Source organism: Brachypodium distachyon, chromosome 1 (assembly GCF_000005505.3).
Source record: "Brachypodium distachyon strain Bd21 chromosome 1, Brachypodium_distachyon_v3.0, whole genome shotgun sequence".
Taxonomy (NCBI): Eukaryota; Viridiplantae; Streptophyta; class Magnoliopsida; order Poales; family Poaceae; genus Brachypodium; species Brachypodium distachyon.
Genome location: NC_016131.3, coordinates 70877995 through 70892972, shown reverse-complemented (window position 1 = coordinate 70892972; position 14978 = coordinate 70877995). Strand labels below are relative to the sequence as shown.

At 42.7% G+C, this 14978-nt stretch overlaps 2 protein-coding genes across 2 annotated transcripts; both read left to right on the top strand.

Moving 5' to 3' along the window:
* The first annotated feature begins 4013 nt into the window (after positions 1 to 4013).
* Positions 4014 to 8650, top strand: LOC100845730 (E3 ubiquitin ligase BIG BROTHER). The gene is made up of 8 exons (XM_003558654.4): positions 4014 to 4247; positions 5081 to 5242; positions 5428 to 5665; positions 6893 to 6933; positions 7102 to 7146; positions 7675 to 7802; positions 8036 to 8144; positions 8219 to 8650. The coding sequence occupies exons 2-8, from the start codon at positions 5102 to 5104 to the stop codon at positions 8270 to 8272; spliced, it is 756 nt and encodes a 251-aa protein (XP_003558702.1). The 5' UTR covers positions 4014 to 4247; positions 5081 to 5101; the 3' UTR covers positions 8273 to 8650.
* Positions 8651 to 9289: 639 nt separating this feature from the next.
* On the top strand, positions 9290 to 14767 carry LOC100845432 (polyadenylate-binding protein RBP47B'). Its single transcript, XM_003558653.4, has 8 exons — positions 9290 to 9539; positions 10758 to 11241; positions 11531 to 11607; positions 11679 to 11809; positions 12584 to 12680; positions 13038 to 13184; positions 14152 to 14255; positions 14341 to 14767. Exons 1-8 carry the CDS (start codon positions 9414 to 9416, stop codon positions 14429 to 14431), a joined length of 1257 nt encoding a protein of 418 aa, XP_003558701.1. The 5' UTR covers positions 9290 to 9413; the 3' UTR covers positions 14432 to 14767.
* The last annotated feature ends 211 nt before the right edge of the window (positions 14768 to 14978 follow it).

The following is a 14978-nucleotide window of genomic DNA, read 5'->3' as shown; positions in this document are numbered from 1 at the left end:
ACTGGCAGAATTAACGATGAAATAATTCATTCTCTAGACTAGCTAGACTAGATTTGGGTTGCTTGTGAGCATGTGGTGTAAATTGACAAAGGGCTGGGGTGTGCTGCAGTCATTTTGATGTGCCGAACTGTCATTTGCAACATAGCACTGAGACTTCTAACTGACTGAAACTTCGCTTTAAACTCAAAACATCGCTTTCAAATTATCAAGGACCAGAGTTCGCGCCATCCTCCTCTTCCTCCCAGGGCAAGCAGCGACCTAACGTCCGCCATGGCGTAAATGGCCTGACTGGTGGGCCTACCCTGCCAGAAACAGATTTACACGCCTTAATTCGATTGTTTGGGCTGCGAGCAACGTTATATAAAGCTATAGGCAAAATATCTAGTGAAAACCATCTCTACGGTGCAAACTGTGAAAACTCTGTCGAAAAAGTTTCAAAAAATTCTCGAAAAAATTACATATGTTAGAAAAGTGATGTTGTATATATGTGCAAAATTTCAAGTCCAAACTCAATGGCATTTGGTAGCAGTGAAAAAAACAAATTCTGCATGAATAGTGATCTTTCCATGTCTGACACTATTCATCGTAAATTTCTCTTTTTAATTCCTTCCAAATGATTTTGACTTTGAACTTGAAATTTTGCAGGTTTTTAGAACATCACACTCCCAACATATGGTATTTTTATAGAATTTTTTTAAAACTTTTAACATGATTTTTATGAAGTTTGCACGGTTTGCACCGAACGAAGGTTTTCACCAGATACGCCGCCCTATAAATAATGGTGGTTCCATGAATAAAAATTTAAAGTGATGGGTTTTTCCAGCCAAAACACTTACAAATGGTAGTTTTATGCAATTTACTCTATAAAAAAGTCCGATTACCATGCTGACGAAAAGCGGCGGCTGTTAAGTGGTGGTGTGGTTTCGGAGCAAAGCTGCAGAGGTTCATGGGAATTAGGAGTGAATCAGAGGAGACATATTTTCCAGTTATAATTATGGGCGGTAATACACTTACCAAATAAAACTTGACAGGAAAATGTATATACCCTCAAATCAACGATCAGATGATATATATACTACTTCCTCCGTTTCTAAATATAAAATGTCCTAGCTTTGTCCCTAAGTCAAATTCGATAAATTTTGACCTAGTTTGCAGAAATATCTACCAACATCTACAATTTAAATTAGTTTTGCGAAACTCCTCATGGTATATATATGTCGGCATGGTATACTTATTTGATATTGTAAATACAATTTGCTATTTTTAAGGGGACTGAGAAATAACTACAAACTACTTATAAATCGACGCTAACAACCGTGTGATCCTAGCATTGAGATTCGTACAAGATTGATGTAAGTAGAAATAATTACAAAATCTTCATCAGATGGCTATGACTGTTGACTGAAAAATAACTATCTCTAAGTAACTGAGAAGTAGACACAAGTGAAATGAATAATGGTGTATTTCTTATCCGCAGAAAGAAATGGTGTATTTTGCTCTAGCACGAACAACTCGTATATGCAACATCTCAACAAGTATGAAACATCTCAAAACGTACTCCTTCTTCACATGATGAGTGACTTTCTGTTACATGTATCTAGATGTTTTTTAGACATAAATACATTTATATTTGAGCAAATTTGAGTTGTGCGACGGAGGGATTACTTGGTTGGCGAGCATCTCCATCGCTGCATGTACTGGACTGGAACAAGCCGTTGCTACGAGGTGGCCGTTGCTTCGACCCCGGGTCAAGGCTTTTTTGATGCGATGCGCGGCACCGGCACGGGAGGCACCGCACCACAGGGCAGCAGATTGTGGAGGCTTTTGCCATGCTTGCCAGCTCCGGTCCCTACCCTACCCACCCGGCCATCCATCGAAGAGCTGGCTTTTCCCGGCCGGACGAGGTGAAGTACATTCGAGAAGGGGTCGAACATGCAGGCAACGCAAGGGAAGAAAAAGAAAGGTGTTGGCTGCTAAATCCAGAAATTCCGGATCAACGAATCCCCTACGCCGACGCCCCTCTTTTCTTCCGAAACAACACGCATACGATTCGTGATGTGGACCTGTTCCATGGACCCTATATTTGTTTTGCTATGCTACATTCTTCTTCGCCAGGAGTTTGATCTGTTGTAGTGTACTACGGAGTAGCATTCAGTGGTTGCAAACTCCATGCACTCAGCGGGTCCTAGCGCTAGTAAAACAAACAGTTTTGCAAGCACTACGAGTAGAGCACAACTACAGGTAAACAGCCAAGAACTTTGCTCCCGTGACACGCATACTCGTGTCGTGCAGCTCGTGCTGTCCATAGACCGCGTTCGCGTGCGAGCCCAGCACCCAGCACTCTCCTCTCCCATCCCGTGCATGCTTTTCAGCGCGAAACAAGGAGAGAAAAGGAGCAGCGGAGCCGGGGGCACAGCAAACGGACCACGGGCCCACCGCACAGTCCATCCAATCCACCCGGGGCCCGCGTGTCATGCCCAACCTCCCAAGCCCGCATGTAGTAGTACGTTCCTGGCCGGTGGAGTGCCGTAGGGAAAAGAGCAAATTCCAAGCGTCACGCCTGCTGCGAGGACCGGCGGGGCCCTCCCTCCGGTGCCGCCTTGCGTACACCCCAAGCGTCCTTCCCGCACCTGTGAGCCCGACGCACGTTACACCGACGTGCGGGCCCGGGACCATGCAGGCCCACCGGCAGTGATATACAGCAGCGGCAGCGTAAGCGGGAACGAACGGAATCCGAGGTCCTTTCGCTTTATCCGAATCTAATTGCTTGCGGTGATAAACCACCCTGTGATTAATTAAAGCAAGCTGATGCGTTCTGATGGAGTATAGGATACTCTCGGGTTGCAGGCTTGCAGCTCGTGTCGCAGGGCATCCTCGTCCAAACAGAGATATGCACGTGGCGACTCTGTTTCCCCTGCATAACACTTGCTAAACACAACCAGTTCAAGTCCGAAAGTGCGTTTGCCCATCATCTTGCACACAAAAGAACTAGCGCAAGTGCGCAACCACGCAGAAGCGTAGGCCCATGACTAGAAAAGAGAAAAACTATAGCGACAAGCTAAGACGGTCATTAGCTTACCAAAAGCATGGCACACTGGTTGAGACTTGCAAGTCACAACTAGTAGCGGTACATCCAATCTCTGTCACAACGTCACCTTCACACGTTACGTGGCTGTTGTTTTCCATCCTATATATACGCCTTGTTGTAATGCCGTGGGCCGTGGTTGAGTAATGAATTACTCGCATGGTTTGGGCAAAAATATTCCATGATTATTTGAGAAACTAAAATATTCCATGATTATGAGTTTGGACATACTTGCCTTGCCTGAAAGACAGCGAGAGCTGTTGGCCTGCTCAGCTGCAGTGGTCCGTTCTGTCCCACAACCGCTGGCCGGCCATCCATCTCCCTTCTCTTCTCACGATATACGTGGTTCCTAAAGTACCCTTTGGGAATCGGCCGGTGTACTTTGGTCCAACATAAAGCGTGTGTACCGCGCGTCGTTTTACTGTGTGATGACAGTACTAGCTAGTGAATGAATCTCCTATGATTTGATGATTATCAAATGCGTCGAGTACGATGCCCGGTTTTCTATGATTCCATGCCCGTACTTGCTGCTGGTAATTAAAGGAGTGGCACACGCGGTTAGAAGAAGAAAATGACATACTACGAGTCATCAGGTCAAATGTAGTACTGAACAAGTATAACGGCAAATAACAAACACATTAACCACCTTTGGCGGTACAGATTATTCGCGTCGACGCGTTCATGACATGATCGTGCTTAGCACATCTAAAGGTGAAACCTACCATCTACCTCTACCCGTACTTAACTTAAGCCAAGCATTTTTTTCATGAGCACTCTCACAAGTCACAACACAAGCAGAAGCAGGGGTAGATCAGTCCAAGCAGCCCGGAACTCGGCGACACATATCTAAGCCAAGATTCCTTGCAGCTTCGCGATATATCGCGGCCGGCGACGACAAGGCGACACTGCTCCCTCGGGAGTAGGATATAAAGCTTGGGGAGATAGGGACGAGCGGGGCGGACAAGAGGACGACAGCACGCGAGCCACAGAAGATCTCGTCCTTCGCCCCCCTCCCTCCTCCTTTCCTCCCTCCCCACTCCTCCAGCCTCTCCAGTCCTTCGCCGCGGCCACCGCCGCACGCGGGCCGCGGCATTGCGCTCCCGCTGCCGGGGGAACGAGCGGTGGAGCCGGCTCCGGAGGGGCGGGATCGCCGTCCGATTCGGTGCGCGCCCGCGGTCTGCCTGTCTCATTTTGGCTTGTTTGACTAGTTTGTGCGCGGGCGTGTCTATGCGTGGTGAAGTGGGGGCTAGGGGGGCGTCGCGGGGGAGGTGATCTGCCGTGGCATTTGCTGTCTAGTCGAGTTCTTCTTGTGTTTTTTTTTCTGAGGGCCGCTCATTTGATGCGCATTTGCGGCGGTGTTTTTAGGTGAATTTAGGTGAGGAGTTTAGGAGATGCGGGTGTATCCGATGTGCATTCGTGGTTCCGCTGAGTTCTTCTAGCTGTGGAAGTTTGCAGTTGCGATTAGCCTCGCCTCGTCAACCTTTTGTGTTTCTTTTTACCTTTGGTGTTCGGAGTACTAGAGACCTGGTTTCTCGCAGCGTTTCGGGCTGGATCGTGCATTGATTCGTGCAACGTGCTGGTAGTTCTGCGGTTTGAAAGTGTGCGTCGTACCATTGTGGCCAAAGGACCATTTCTGTCAGATCATTTTCCGGTATGATGGTAAATTGGTTGTTGTGGTATCAATGCACATTTCAGCTGCAAGTGCGATTGCTGAAAGCAACCTTGTGATGATGACTGATCTATTACCTTTCACTAAGAAGATGGCAAGATCTGTAGTACGGTTTAACTCCCCAAGGAATTGGTTCAATAACTAGTATATATATGTATGTATGTATGCCTTGATTCTTTGATCCTCCGCTAACAAATCAATGCTGCTTGAATCTAACCAAAATCTAGGATGATTTAGGGGATGCTAACTCTTGATGTGAATTTCAGATTGCTTTTCATTTACATGAGTGAGATTTAATGAAAGATTTGTGGCTTGATTTCTGTTAGGTTCATGATTCACTGGAAGCAATGAACGGGAGTCGACAGATGGAACTCCACTACATAAACACTGGGTTTCCATATACCATCACCGAAAGCTTCATGGATTTTTTTGAAGGCCTCACATATGCTCATGCTGATTTTGCCCTTGCAGATGCCTTCCAGGATCAGGTACCAAAGATGATATGTCATTTCTCTCAATATCTAGTCCAATAGCTAGCTGATTCCATCTCTTTGAACCCTTGATTGCAATGCTAGATTCACAAAAAAAAGTTTGGAAATATGAAAGTATTATATATTTATAATGGTTATCGTTTTCTGTCCCATTCAACTCTTATTTTTTTGCTAATGTGCAGGCTAATCCATACTGGACAATGATGCAGACAAACTCGTATAAGTATGGATATTCTGGTGCATCAAATTACTACAGTTATGGACATGTGTATGACATGAATGATTACATGCATAGAGCAGATGGTGGACGCAGAATTTGGGATAACCCCACACCTGCAAGCAATACCGATTCGCCCAACGTAGTCCTGCAGGGTGCTGCTGAAGCTCCTCATCCAAGAGCAAGTTCTACTACTGAGGAATGTAAGTTCGTTTTTCCTAATATGTACTAAACTAATAATCGTTACTCTGGGTTATCGGAGCTGAAATAACTATTACTCTGGGATATTGGCTACACAAGCACCTATGGTTAAGGTGCTGAGGATCAACTGTACTAATCCTTTTCAAACCACCCCTATGGACTTCCTGCAATTAGTGTACCGCTGGACAGGGTTACAGGCTGGTTTCGTTGGTCCCTACTGTAGCTACAATAACATGCTTTACTGTTTTCTGTTATTTTTTCATGGTTATAAGTATTCAGTGAGATGTCGTTTGGAGTTAGAACTTAGAAGAGGTGGAAAACTGGAAATCCATAGGAATGTGAGAAATAGGAATATTTCACTGTTACTGGGGGTGGGAAAGTCTTATAGTACTAGGTAGTAATTTCTGCTTCTCCTACCTTTGAGTTTCAATGAACTTATGTTTGCTTCTTGTCAAGCTAATTTCACTACCTTTATTGAGTTGAACTGTTGAGTTGAATTGTTTTTTCGCCGTAAAGTTATTTTCCATTGCGACTAGACAGACGGATAAACTTAAGTTGTTACAAGTTCCAGTGTTTCAACTTTTGAACTAACATAGTTTAAGATGTAAGATTCATAAACAAAATTGTACTTCCATAGTTCCATTAGCCTTTCCTTTCTCAGAGGACTAGCAAGCACATATCCATGGTTCTATAACCAGGAAACTCGAAGGTTCTGCGCACTGATGAAGGCTCCCTTCGCTTACTGGCTGTCATATAACAAGCGAAGTTTGTGTCAGACTATTAGTGATCAACATTGTATGATTGGATTTTTTGCTAACATTTACCACACGGAGCTCTGTAGATCATGATTGCTTACAAGAGGAAAAGAAAGAGAAGTATAGAGCTGGGCTTATTAGAGTACCTGTGTGCTGCTGTACTCCTTTTGTTATTTCATTAATACATTTATAGGTTATTGCAAACTAGGTAGCCTTGGACATGATGCTGATAATAATTCTAGCTGTTTTACTTGTTACATAGTTAACCAATAACTGGAGTTCTTTTAGTACGAACTGTGCATAAATTGGGGCCTATGACCTGTCCACGTGGTATCTTAACGGAGTCTTGCACATTTGGTTGCCACACAGATAGTAACTGACCATTTATAATATTTGAACCTTAACCTTCTTGTCAGACAGTTGCTTCAAGGATATAGCTTTATTTTGGCACTCTGATTTTATTTTCACTTTCAGGCATTCAACAACCAGTGCACCAAAATTCAAGCAGCCCGCAGGTAAATGAATTTTTCAAGCATGCTTGTCAAGTAACTAATCTTTCCCGGCAAATCTTGCGGCGCCGTTTCTTTGTTTCCACTTATCATATGTAAACTTCACTTCTCATCCACCAAAAAATCTACGTTGTCATTGATTCACTAAAAAAAAAACTATTGTTGCATTTTCAGGTTGTTTGGCAAGACAACGTCGATCCTGACAACATGACATATGAGGTTAATGATTTACCTTGCATGACCTGTGCCACCATGTTCTCATGCTTACTGTTTCAAGTATAACTGATACTTGAAATATGTGCCCTCTTATCTGTCGTATTTATATCTTTGAGTTTAGCTAAATAGGTACAAATCTGCAGGGACTATGCCATAGATAATTGGATTGGTCAATATATTGTTTTTATTTGGGTACTTCAAGGACATAAATACTGGAGAATTTTGGTGTGCTAATTTGAATATGATTGTCTGCATGCATCCAACCACTGCTTTTCTTTGCTTCATGCACTAAGAGAAGAATATATTCTTCAATGCTGAAACTATATACTTCCTCCGTCCGGAAATAAGTGACTCGGATTTATGTAATTTCACATGTATCTATACACTAAAACACGTCTAGATACGTACGAATCTAGACAATCCGAGTATATGTAAATAATTTGTTGGGAATTTTTTCGTTCATTACATTACTAATGTTCTTTGACTTGATTATTTCTGGAAATTGGTTGGCTAATAAGGTTTTGTTGACAGGAATTATTGGATTTGGGCGAGGCAGTTGGGACCCAAAGTCGTGGTCTCTCCCAAGAACGCATCTCATCACTCCCTGTCACAAAATATAAGTGTGGTTTCTTTTCAAGGAAGAAAACACGCCGTGAAAGGTTAGATCATCAGTGCATCTCTTATCTCTTGTGCCATCAGTTCTGAACCACGATTTTGTCCTGCACTTCACGCTCTGAAACAGATCATAGTAGTTTTGTACCGATATGATGCTGCGTCTTGAGAATGATATTATGGTTTCAGCATACTGTAAAGATGCAAGCAGTTACAATAACTTTGTACCAATTTTAAACAGAAAAAAAGTTGAAATGTGGGACTTCCGTTTGGATAGCAGGTGTGTAATTTGCCAAATGGAGTATAGGAGAGGGGATCTGCAGATGGCGCTCCCCTGCAAGCATGTATACCATGCCAGCTGTGTGACAAGATGGCTTAGCATCAACAAGGTCAGCACAGGAAAAAAGGATCAATCTTCCATTTCCTTTTCTTTTGCTTACAGAAGTGTACATTTATTCTGCAGGTATGCCCTGTTTGCTTTGCTGAAGTTCCCAGCGAGGAACCCAGCAGGCAATGAGCTATGGCCGTATGAAGTTCTTGTGCTCGGCTGTGCAGCCCCGTTGTGACCGGTGCCCTCAACCGGTGCATGATTCCTGCTTGAAGGCAGCTTTGTCACCGCTGCCTTTAGACTTGTGTATTAGGACCATATCACCAAATATAGGTTATAAGCAGATGTAGCTGGAGGCTGGAACCGCTTCCGAGAGGTTTGTCGTTGACTGTAGAGTTCGACTGTGAACTATAACCACGTGCTAGATGGAAACATGCTCAAATCGCACGCCCTCACGAGGTGTTTTTGTTCACTGCAAAGAACATGTGCTAGTTTCTGTTACTTGAATTGCATTAGTTTTGAGGACAGTGAAAAGATTCATTTGTTACTCCCTGCTTTGGCTCATCAGCTTGCATTCCTTAGCCGTGACTGAAACCTGATGTTCTATCGTGCGAGGCTTTGCCAGTTTATGCTGTTCCTTCTGTTTTTGGATTTTGATGGCGTGGCTCCTGCATTTGCCTGCAGTGGTCTGTGTAGCTAGATCTGTTTCACTTCAGATCCAGATATACTGACGTCTCTGATGATAGTCAACGACTTTTATTTTTATTTTTGACAGCAGTAATAGCCAAAGATTCAATCTACCAAAGTTTACATTCTTTTTTCTTTTAGAATCGTCTACTACTTTTTTCTTTTAGAATCATCTAATGCTCCCTTCGATCCATATTAATTGTGTCAAATTTGCGTAAATATGAATGTCTCTATGTCTAAAAACGTGAACCACAGTTAATATTTCGACGATAGGGAGTACCAAAGTTTTTTTTTTCTTACAGCAAGGGAATACCAAGTTTACAAAAACAGCGTCACAAGGCACATCAGTGTAAACAGCAGTATCCAGTTTTCTCCAATGTCACCGGCTCGGCCCATCTCATGATGATGCAGGATTAAACTTCCGTAAACGGCCCGGCCCGGCCCGTAAAGGCTTTTCATTTATGTAAAGCCCATTCTAACAGCAAAACCCGGCCCGTACGGGCGAAGAGAAGGCGACGGCCGACGGGAATCGACCAGGAAAGGCCAAACAGCACTCGAGTAGACACCGCCCTCTCGCCGCCGCGCCTCCGACCCAACCACACACGCGCCACCACCCGCCGTCGCAGGGAGCAGCCGCTTGATAATGATGATGGCGGCGCCGTACCACCAGCCGACGACGCTCGAGGAGGTCCGCACGCTCTGGATCGGCGACCTCCAGTTCTGGGCCGACGAGGCCTACCTCTACAACTGCTTCGCACACACCGGTGAGGTAGGTTTCCGTGCGACTCCCCCACCCTGCAACCCAATGAAGCTTTGTATCTAGGGCTCGCGGCTCTTTCCTAATTCCGTGATTTGGAGCTGCTTTGTCTGGATTCATGGAGCGATTGCTTCCCGCAAAAAGAAAAAAAAAATGGAGCGATTGCTTTTCTATTTGGGTGAATTCGAGCGTACTGGTGGCACATCTATTCCGCTCCGATATTCCCGTTTACATTGGTCACTTTTAGTGGATGCTGTAGGTTCGATTAGGTTAGATTTAAGCTGCTCTGTTTGGTGATAAAGGTCTCATAAGCTTTAGGGTTGTGAATTAGCCGTCTTGTTGTGAAATTGGCTATAGGTACGAATTCTGAGTGGATAGATGCTTCATCTTACTAGAGTTAGCAGTATTTTTTTTCAATCCTACATGGTTGATCTTATATTTTTGAATCCAATTGGTCGTGGTTCAAGCCTCAAGAGCCTCCTGTGCTTTATGCACCCAAATGGTTGTTTCTTATGCTCCTTATGCGAAGGTAAATATGTTAGAACAGCATAGATTTGTTCAAATTTGTCACCGTATTAGTAATAGTGGTTTGTTTTCTTGGCGATGGTAATGTTCTAGGTCTATCTTCTTCATATCTCTGGGTAAATATGTTAGAACAGCATAGATTTGTTCAAATTTGTCACCGTAATAGTAATAGTGATAGTGGTTTGTTTTCTTGGTGATGATAATGCTCTAGGTCTATCTTCTTCATATCTCTGGGTTTTTGTTTGTGGTATCTTCTAGGAAACCATTGTAGGTATCATGTAGTAAGGTGCTTTTCATGAGTTCTACTTCAGAATTGCTGTAAGGTGGATCCCTCAGTTTCTTCCTAAGTCTTAGGTGTTTGTTTTCAACAGTTATGTTTGATTTATAGCCCAAAGCGTTGGTATAAAATCTTGTGCCTCAACATTCTGTAGGAATTAATGCAACGTTTGTCATATAGTTGGAATGTGATCTGTGCTGGCCTCCTTCTGGACCTCATTTGGTACATAGCTAATGATATATCGTAAACTTATTTTTTTCAATGTCGTGATTGCAACTTTATACTGTGACATGCTGATTTCTGTTGACCATACGCTTTCAAGCATCTTGTTTACTGTCAGTAGTGTTTTTGTCGTGTTGAGTTTTGAAGAGTACCCTTTACACTTGTTGTACTAATAGTCCAAGGGTTGCAATTACTTGGAAACGCAGGTGCAATCGGTAAAAATAATACGCAACAAAGTAACAAACCTCCCAGAGGGTTATGGATTCATAGAATTCATTTCACACGAAGCTGCTGAGAAAGTTCTACAGACTTATAATGGCGCACAAATGCCTGGTTCTGAGCATACATTCAGATTGAATTGGGCTTCTTTCAGCTCTGGTGAGAGGCGTCCTGATGCAGGACCTGACCATTCGATTTTCGTAGGGGACTTGGCACCTGATGTCACAGATTACTTACTACAAGAGACATTTCGTGTGAACTATTCATCTGTTAGGGGCGCCAAGGTTGTCACGGATCCAAATACTGGGAGATCTAAAGGATATGGATTTGTAAAGTTTGCTGATGAAAATGAGAAGACCCGTGCAATGTCAGAAATGAATGGTGTGTATTGCTCAACAAGACCTATGCGGATAAGTGCTGCAATTCCTAAGAAATCCTCTGGATCTCAGCTTCAGTATGGAACTGCTAAAGGTATTGATTACCCGCAACTTACTATTTTGGTGTTCCAGATGCAGCTCAGTACTTCATGCTATATTAATATCTATTACTCATAACATAAGGCACTTCAATTAACGCACGGGCTCATATGATGCGTCTCTTATTAGTGCTAATAAAACAAAGATCCGTCTGTAATGGGACACTGCAATGACCCAGCAATATTGAGAGCAATGCAACAATAACAAGTAGATTCTTTATTTCTGTAGAAAAGAGATATATCTTGTTCTTATATTTTAACTTTACTTTAATGTTTAACATGCAGCGATGTATCCAGCAGCTGCTTATGCTGTTCCCCAGGCCCAACCAGCTCTACCAGATAGCGATCTTACAAACACTACTGTAAGAACCCTTCACATATTGATTGGAATTTGCTCTGTTGACTATGCCATTTACCTTGGGATCATCTGCAGATATTTATTGGTAACTTGGACCCAAATGCAACAGAAGAGGAGCTGAGGCAGCTATGTGTGCAGTTTGGGGAGCTTATATATGTAAAAATTCCAGTTGGTAAAGGATGTGGATTTGTACAATATGCATCTAGGTGAGTAATTTTAAGAAAACAAAATCTACTCGTTTTGTTCATGAACCATAATTTACAGAACAAAGCATGCAACTTTGCCTGGCACTGCCGAAGTTGCAGGAGACTCAAAAGATTAATCGCTTGTGTAGTCATGTTTGTCTTGGTAATTCAGTTTTGAGATTGCATTACTATCCTGGAAGAAACACAAAAAAGTATGTATGCATCATTTGTAGTTTGGTTTGTCTTTTTTCGCAGATATATCAAATGTGGTGATAGGAACTAATGTAGCAAAGGAGAACCTTGAAACCTTTGTCAATTATATGTGCTTTTTTGGACTTAAAACTCCATTGTGTATAGTCTGGGCAAGATGTGTCTAAATTTCTCATTAGAAACAAGTAATGTATGCTAATTGAAACGACAGGAACTAATGTAGCAAAGGTGGACCTTGAACACTTTGTCTATTTTGTGCTTTTGCTAATTTAAAATTCCATTGTGTATAATCTGCAGAAGATGTGTCTAAATTTCTCATGAGGGACAAATAATTATGTCAATTGAAGAGTATTCCATTACTTAACTTCCTTAGACGTGTAGTATATATTGTATGCAAAACTATTCATTTTCTAGCTCTACTGCCTCTCCATTTCTCTCTCAGTATGGTGGGACAGATTTTATCTTTGTTGTCATGTGGATTTGAGTTTATTATTGTTGTACAGTTGCATTTCTTAGTGGTCTGGCATCCAATTTTGTTCAAATGATGCAAACATGATTTGTTTACTACCAAGATAATTGTTTCAGAGCATCAGCTGAAGAGGCTGTGCAACGTCTGCATGGCACAATGATTGGCCAACAAGTAGTTAGGCTTTCATGGGGCAGAAGTCCAGCCAATAAACAGGTATATCTCATTAAACTTCTGCTGGTCAAGTAAATCTCCCAAAGACAGATGTTCTGAAATCCATTAGAAGCAATCTTGTTAATAAAACAGTTGTGGACTTCCACTGATGAGCATGCTAAAGAAGTAAAGAACTTTGTTGATTCTGAACTGCTTGAATAGATAAAAGTCTGGTTCAGTCTGTTAACAGATGAATGGCCTGTTCATTCGACCGTTATTCCTTGGCAATTTCCTTCGTTTTCTGCATGCATAGCTTGTTCTAGTTGTATTTCTTCCCTGTATGACACCTTATGTTTTTCCTTTACCTGTTCTCAAATTGAGGTTAATGATTTATGTTATTATCTTGCACATCATATGCAGGATCAGTCAGCTGCGTGGACTCAGCAGGCAGATCCTAATCAATGGACAGGTGCTTATTATGGCTATGGGTATGATCCATATGGGTATGCTCAGGACCCATCATATGCATATGGTGCTTATGCAGGATACAGCCAGTATCCCCAACAGGCAAGGCTTTTAATCCATGTCATGTTCATGACACTCTCAAGTGTTTGGTATCAGGAAGCCGGGGACACCTTTGCTATTTTCTCAAAATTGTGGATTTGTATTTCATGCCACCAGAACATACAATGCACCTTCATTTTAATACCAAATGTAGGATTTTTATTTCTAGAAATAGAGAACTTTGCTCTTCACCAGATTGTCTAGATTCAGGGGTAGTTGTTTGACTGCAGAAGTGTATATTTGACTTGATACAAGTAGCTTTAGCAAGCTGACTAGCTGACCCACTGACCCATTTCACGTTATAGATAGTTCATTTCCAACATATAATAGGTAATTCACTTTGTGCACATGCCTCTTGCATTAGCCGTCATGCAGATTTGCTAGGATGGATCAGTGGGTCAACCCAACCTGGCCAACTTTCATGCCTAGTTAATATCTTGTAGCTATGCTCAATGGCACTGACATGACTTCTGAGGTTTGTGCTCAGCCCGTCAAAAACTGTCACACCTCGTTTGGCACCCATCATTTGGTCCTATAATTTAGGAATTCATTTTGAATTCCAAACACCAACTTTTTTGGTTGGCACGGAATTGGTCAGACCCCAATTCCTTTCTAAAAGTCATCACTTCTCTGGATTTGTCTCTCACTCTATAAATCCATGTGGTAGGCAAACATGATTTTTGGACCTGGAATTCAAATTCAAACAAATGAAAACCTATCAAAAAATGGAATTCATTTTATTTCTATCAAATGAAATGAAAGCATGGATACCAGCTGTCAGTTCGTTTTTTTTTGTACTAGCTTTGTCAGTTTAATTCCAGTTACAGAACACAAATGAAGTAGCTGATTGATTCCAACCCTATTTTGAACACCCCTCCTATTCACAGCAACAAACAAGTTAATATGGCATTTGCTATATTTGTTTTCTTTATAACCTTCTAGTAGAACTAACATGTCTTGTAATCTTCAGGTTGAGGGAGCAACCGATATGGCATCAGCTGCTGGTAGCCATGTCCCAGGCATGGAACAGAAGGAGGAGGTGTACGATCCAATGAACATACCCGGCGTTGAGAAGTACAGTCCGGCTTATGATCAGTTCATTGATCGGTTATTCTGTTTTGCTGAGCTCTAACCCATGCACGTTTATCTTTCTTTCCAGGCTGAATGCTTCATATATGGATGTTCATGGTAGTGCCATGCTAGGACGGCACTTGTGGTTGAAGATCTCTCCACCGTCTCAGGCAGCTTGAGCAGGCACTTGTATCTATCACCCATCGTCGTCTTTTCTCATGAAGACTGCAATGCCGCTAGGCTGAGACATATTAATTTTGAGTCACCCTCTCCGAGTAGCAAGTACAAGAGCGAGATTAGACATGCTGACTAACAGCTTCACGTGTGTTTGAGTGCATCACATGTATGATTAGGGGTCCTTCCGGTCTATTTGAATCAACGCGTTATTGCCAAAGACGCACTTATATTTTACTAGCGCCAACTTTCTGGTACGCAGAAAGATCAGAAGGTGTTTATGTATTCTGATCTTTTCGTGTCCTGGAATGCTTTTTCGTTGAACTAGGGTTTCGGCACCATCTCCTCTTCCACCTCAGGCTCTGCCATTGATCCATCTGGTGCGCAGCCTCTCCCCCACGCAGCGAGCAGAGGAATGGCTCGTGCCTCGTGGACGAGTGCTGGATCCGTTGCTCTGGCCGCCAAAACCCTAGCTGACTGAGGGAGAACTGAGGGAGAAGTCAGGAGGAGCACAGGCGATGGAAGAGTTGGGAAGATTTTGGAGGAACAGAG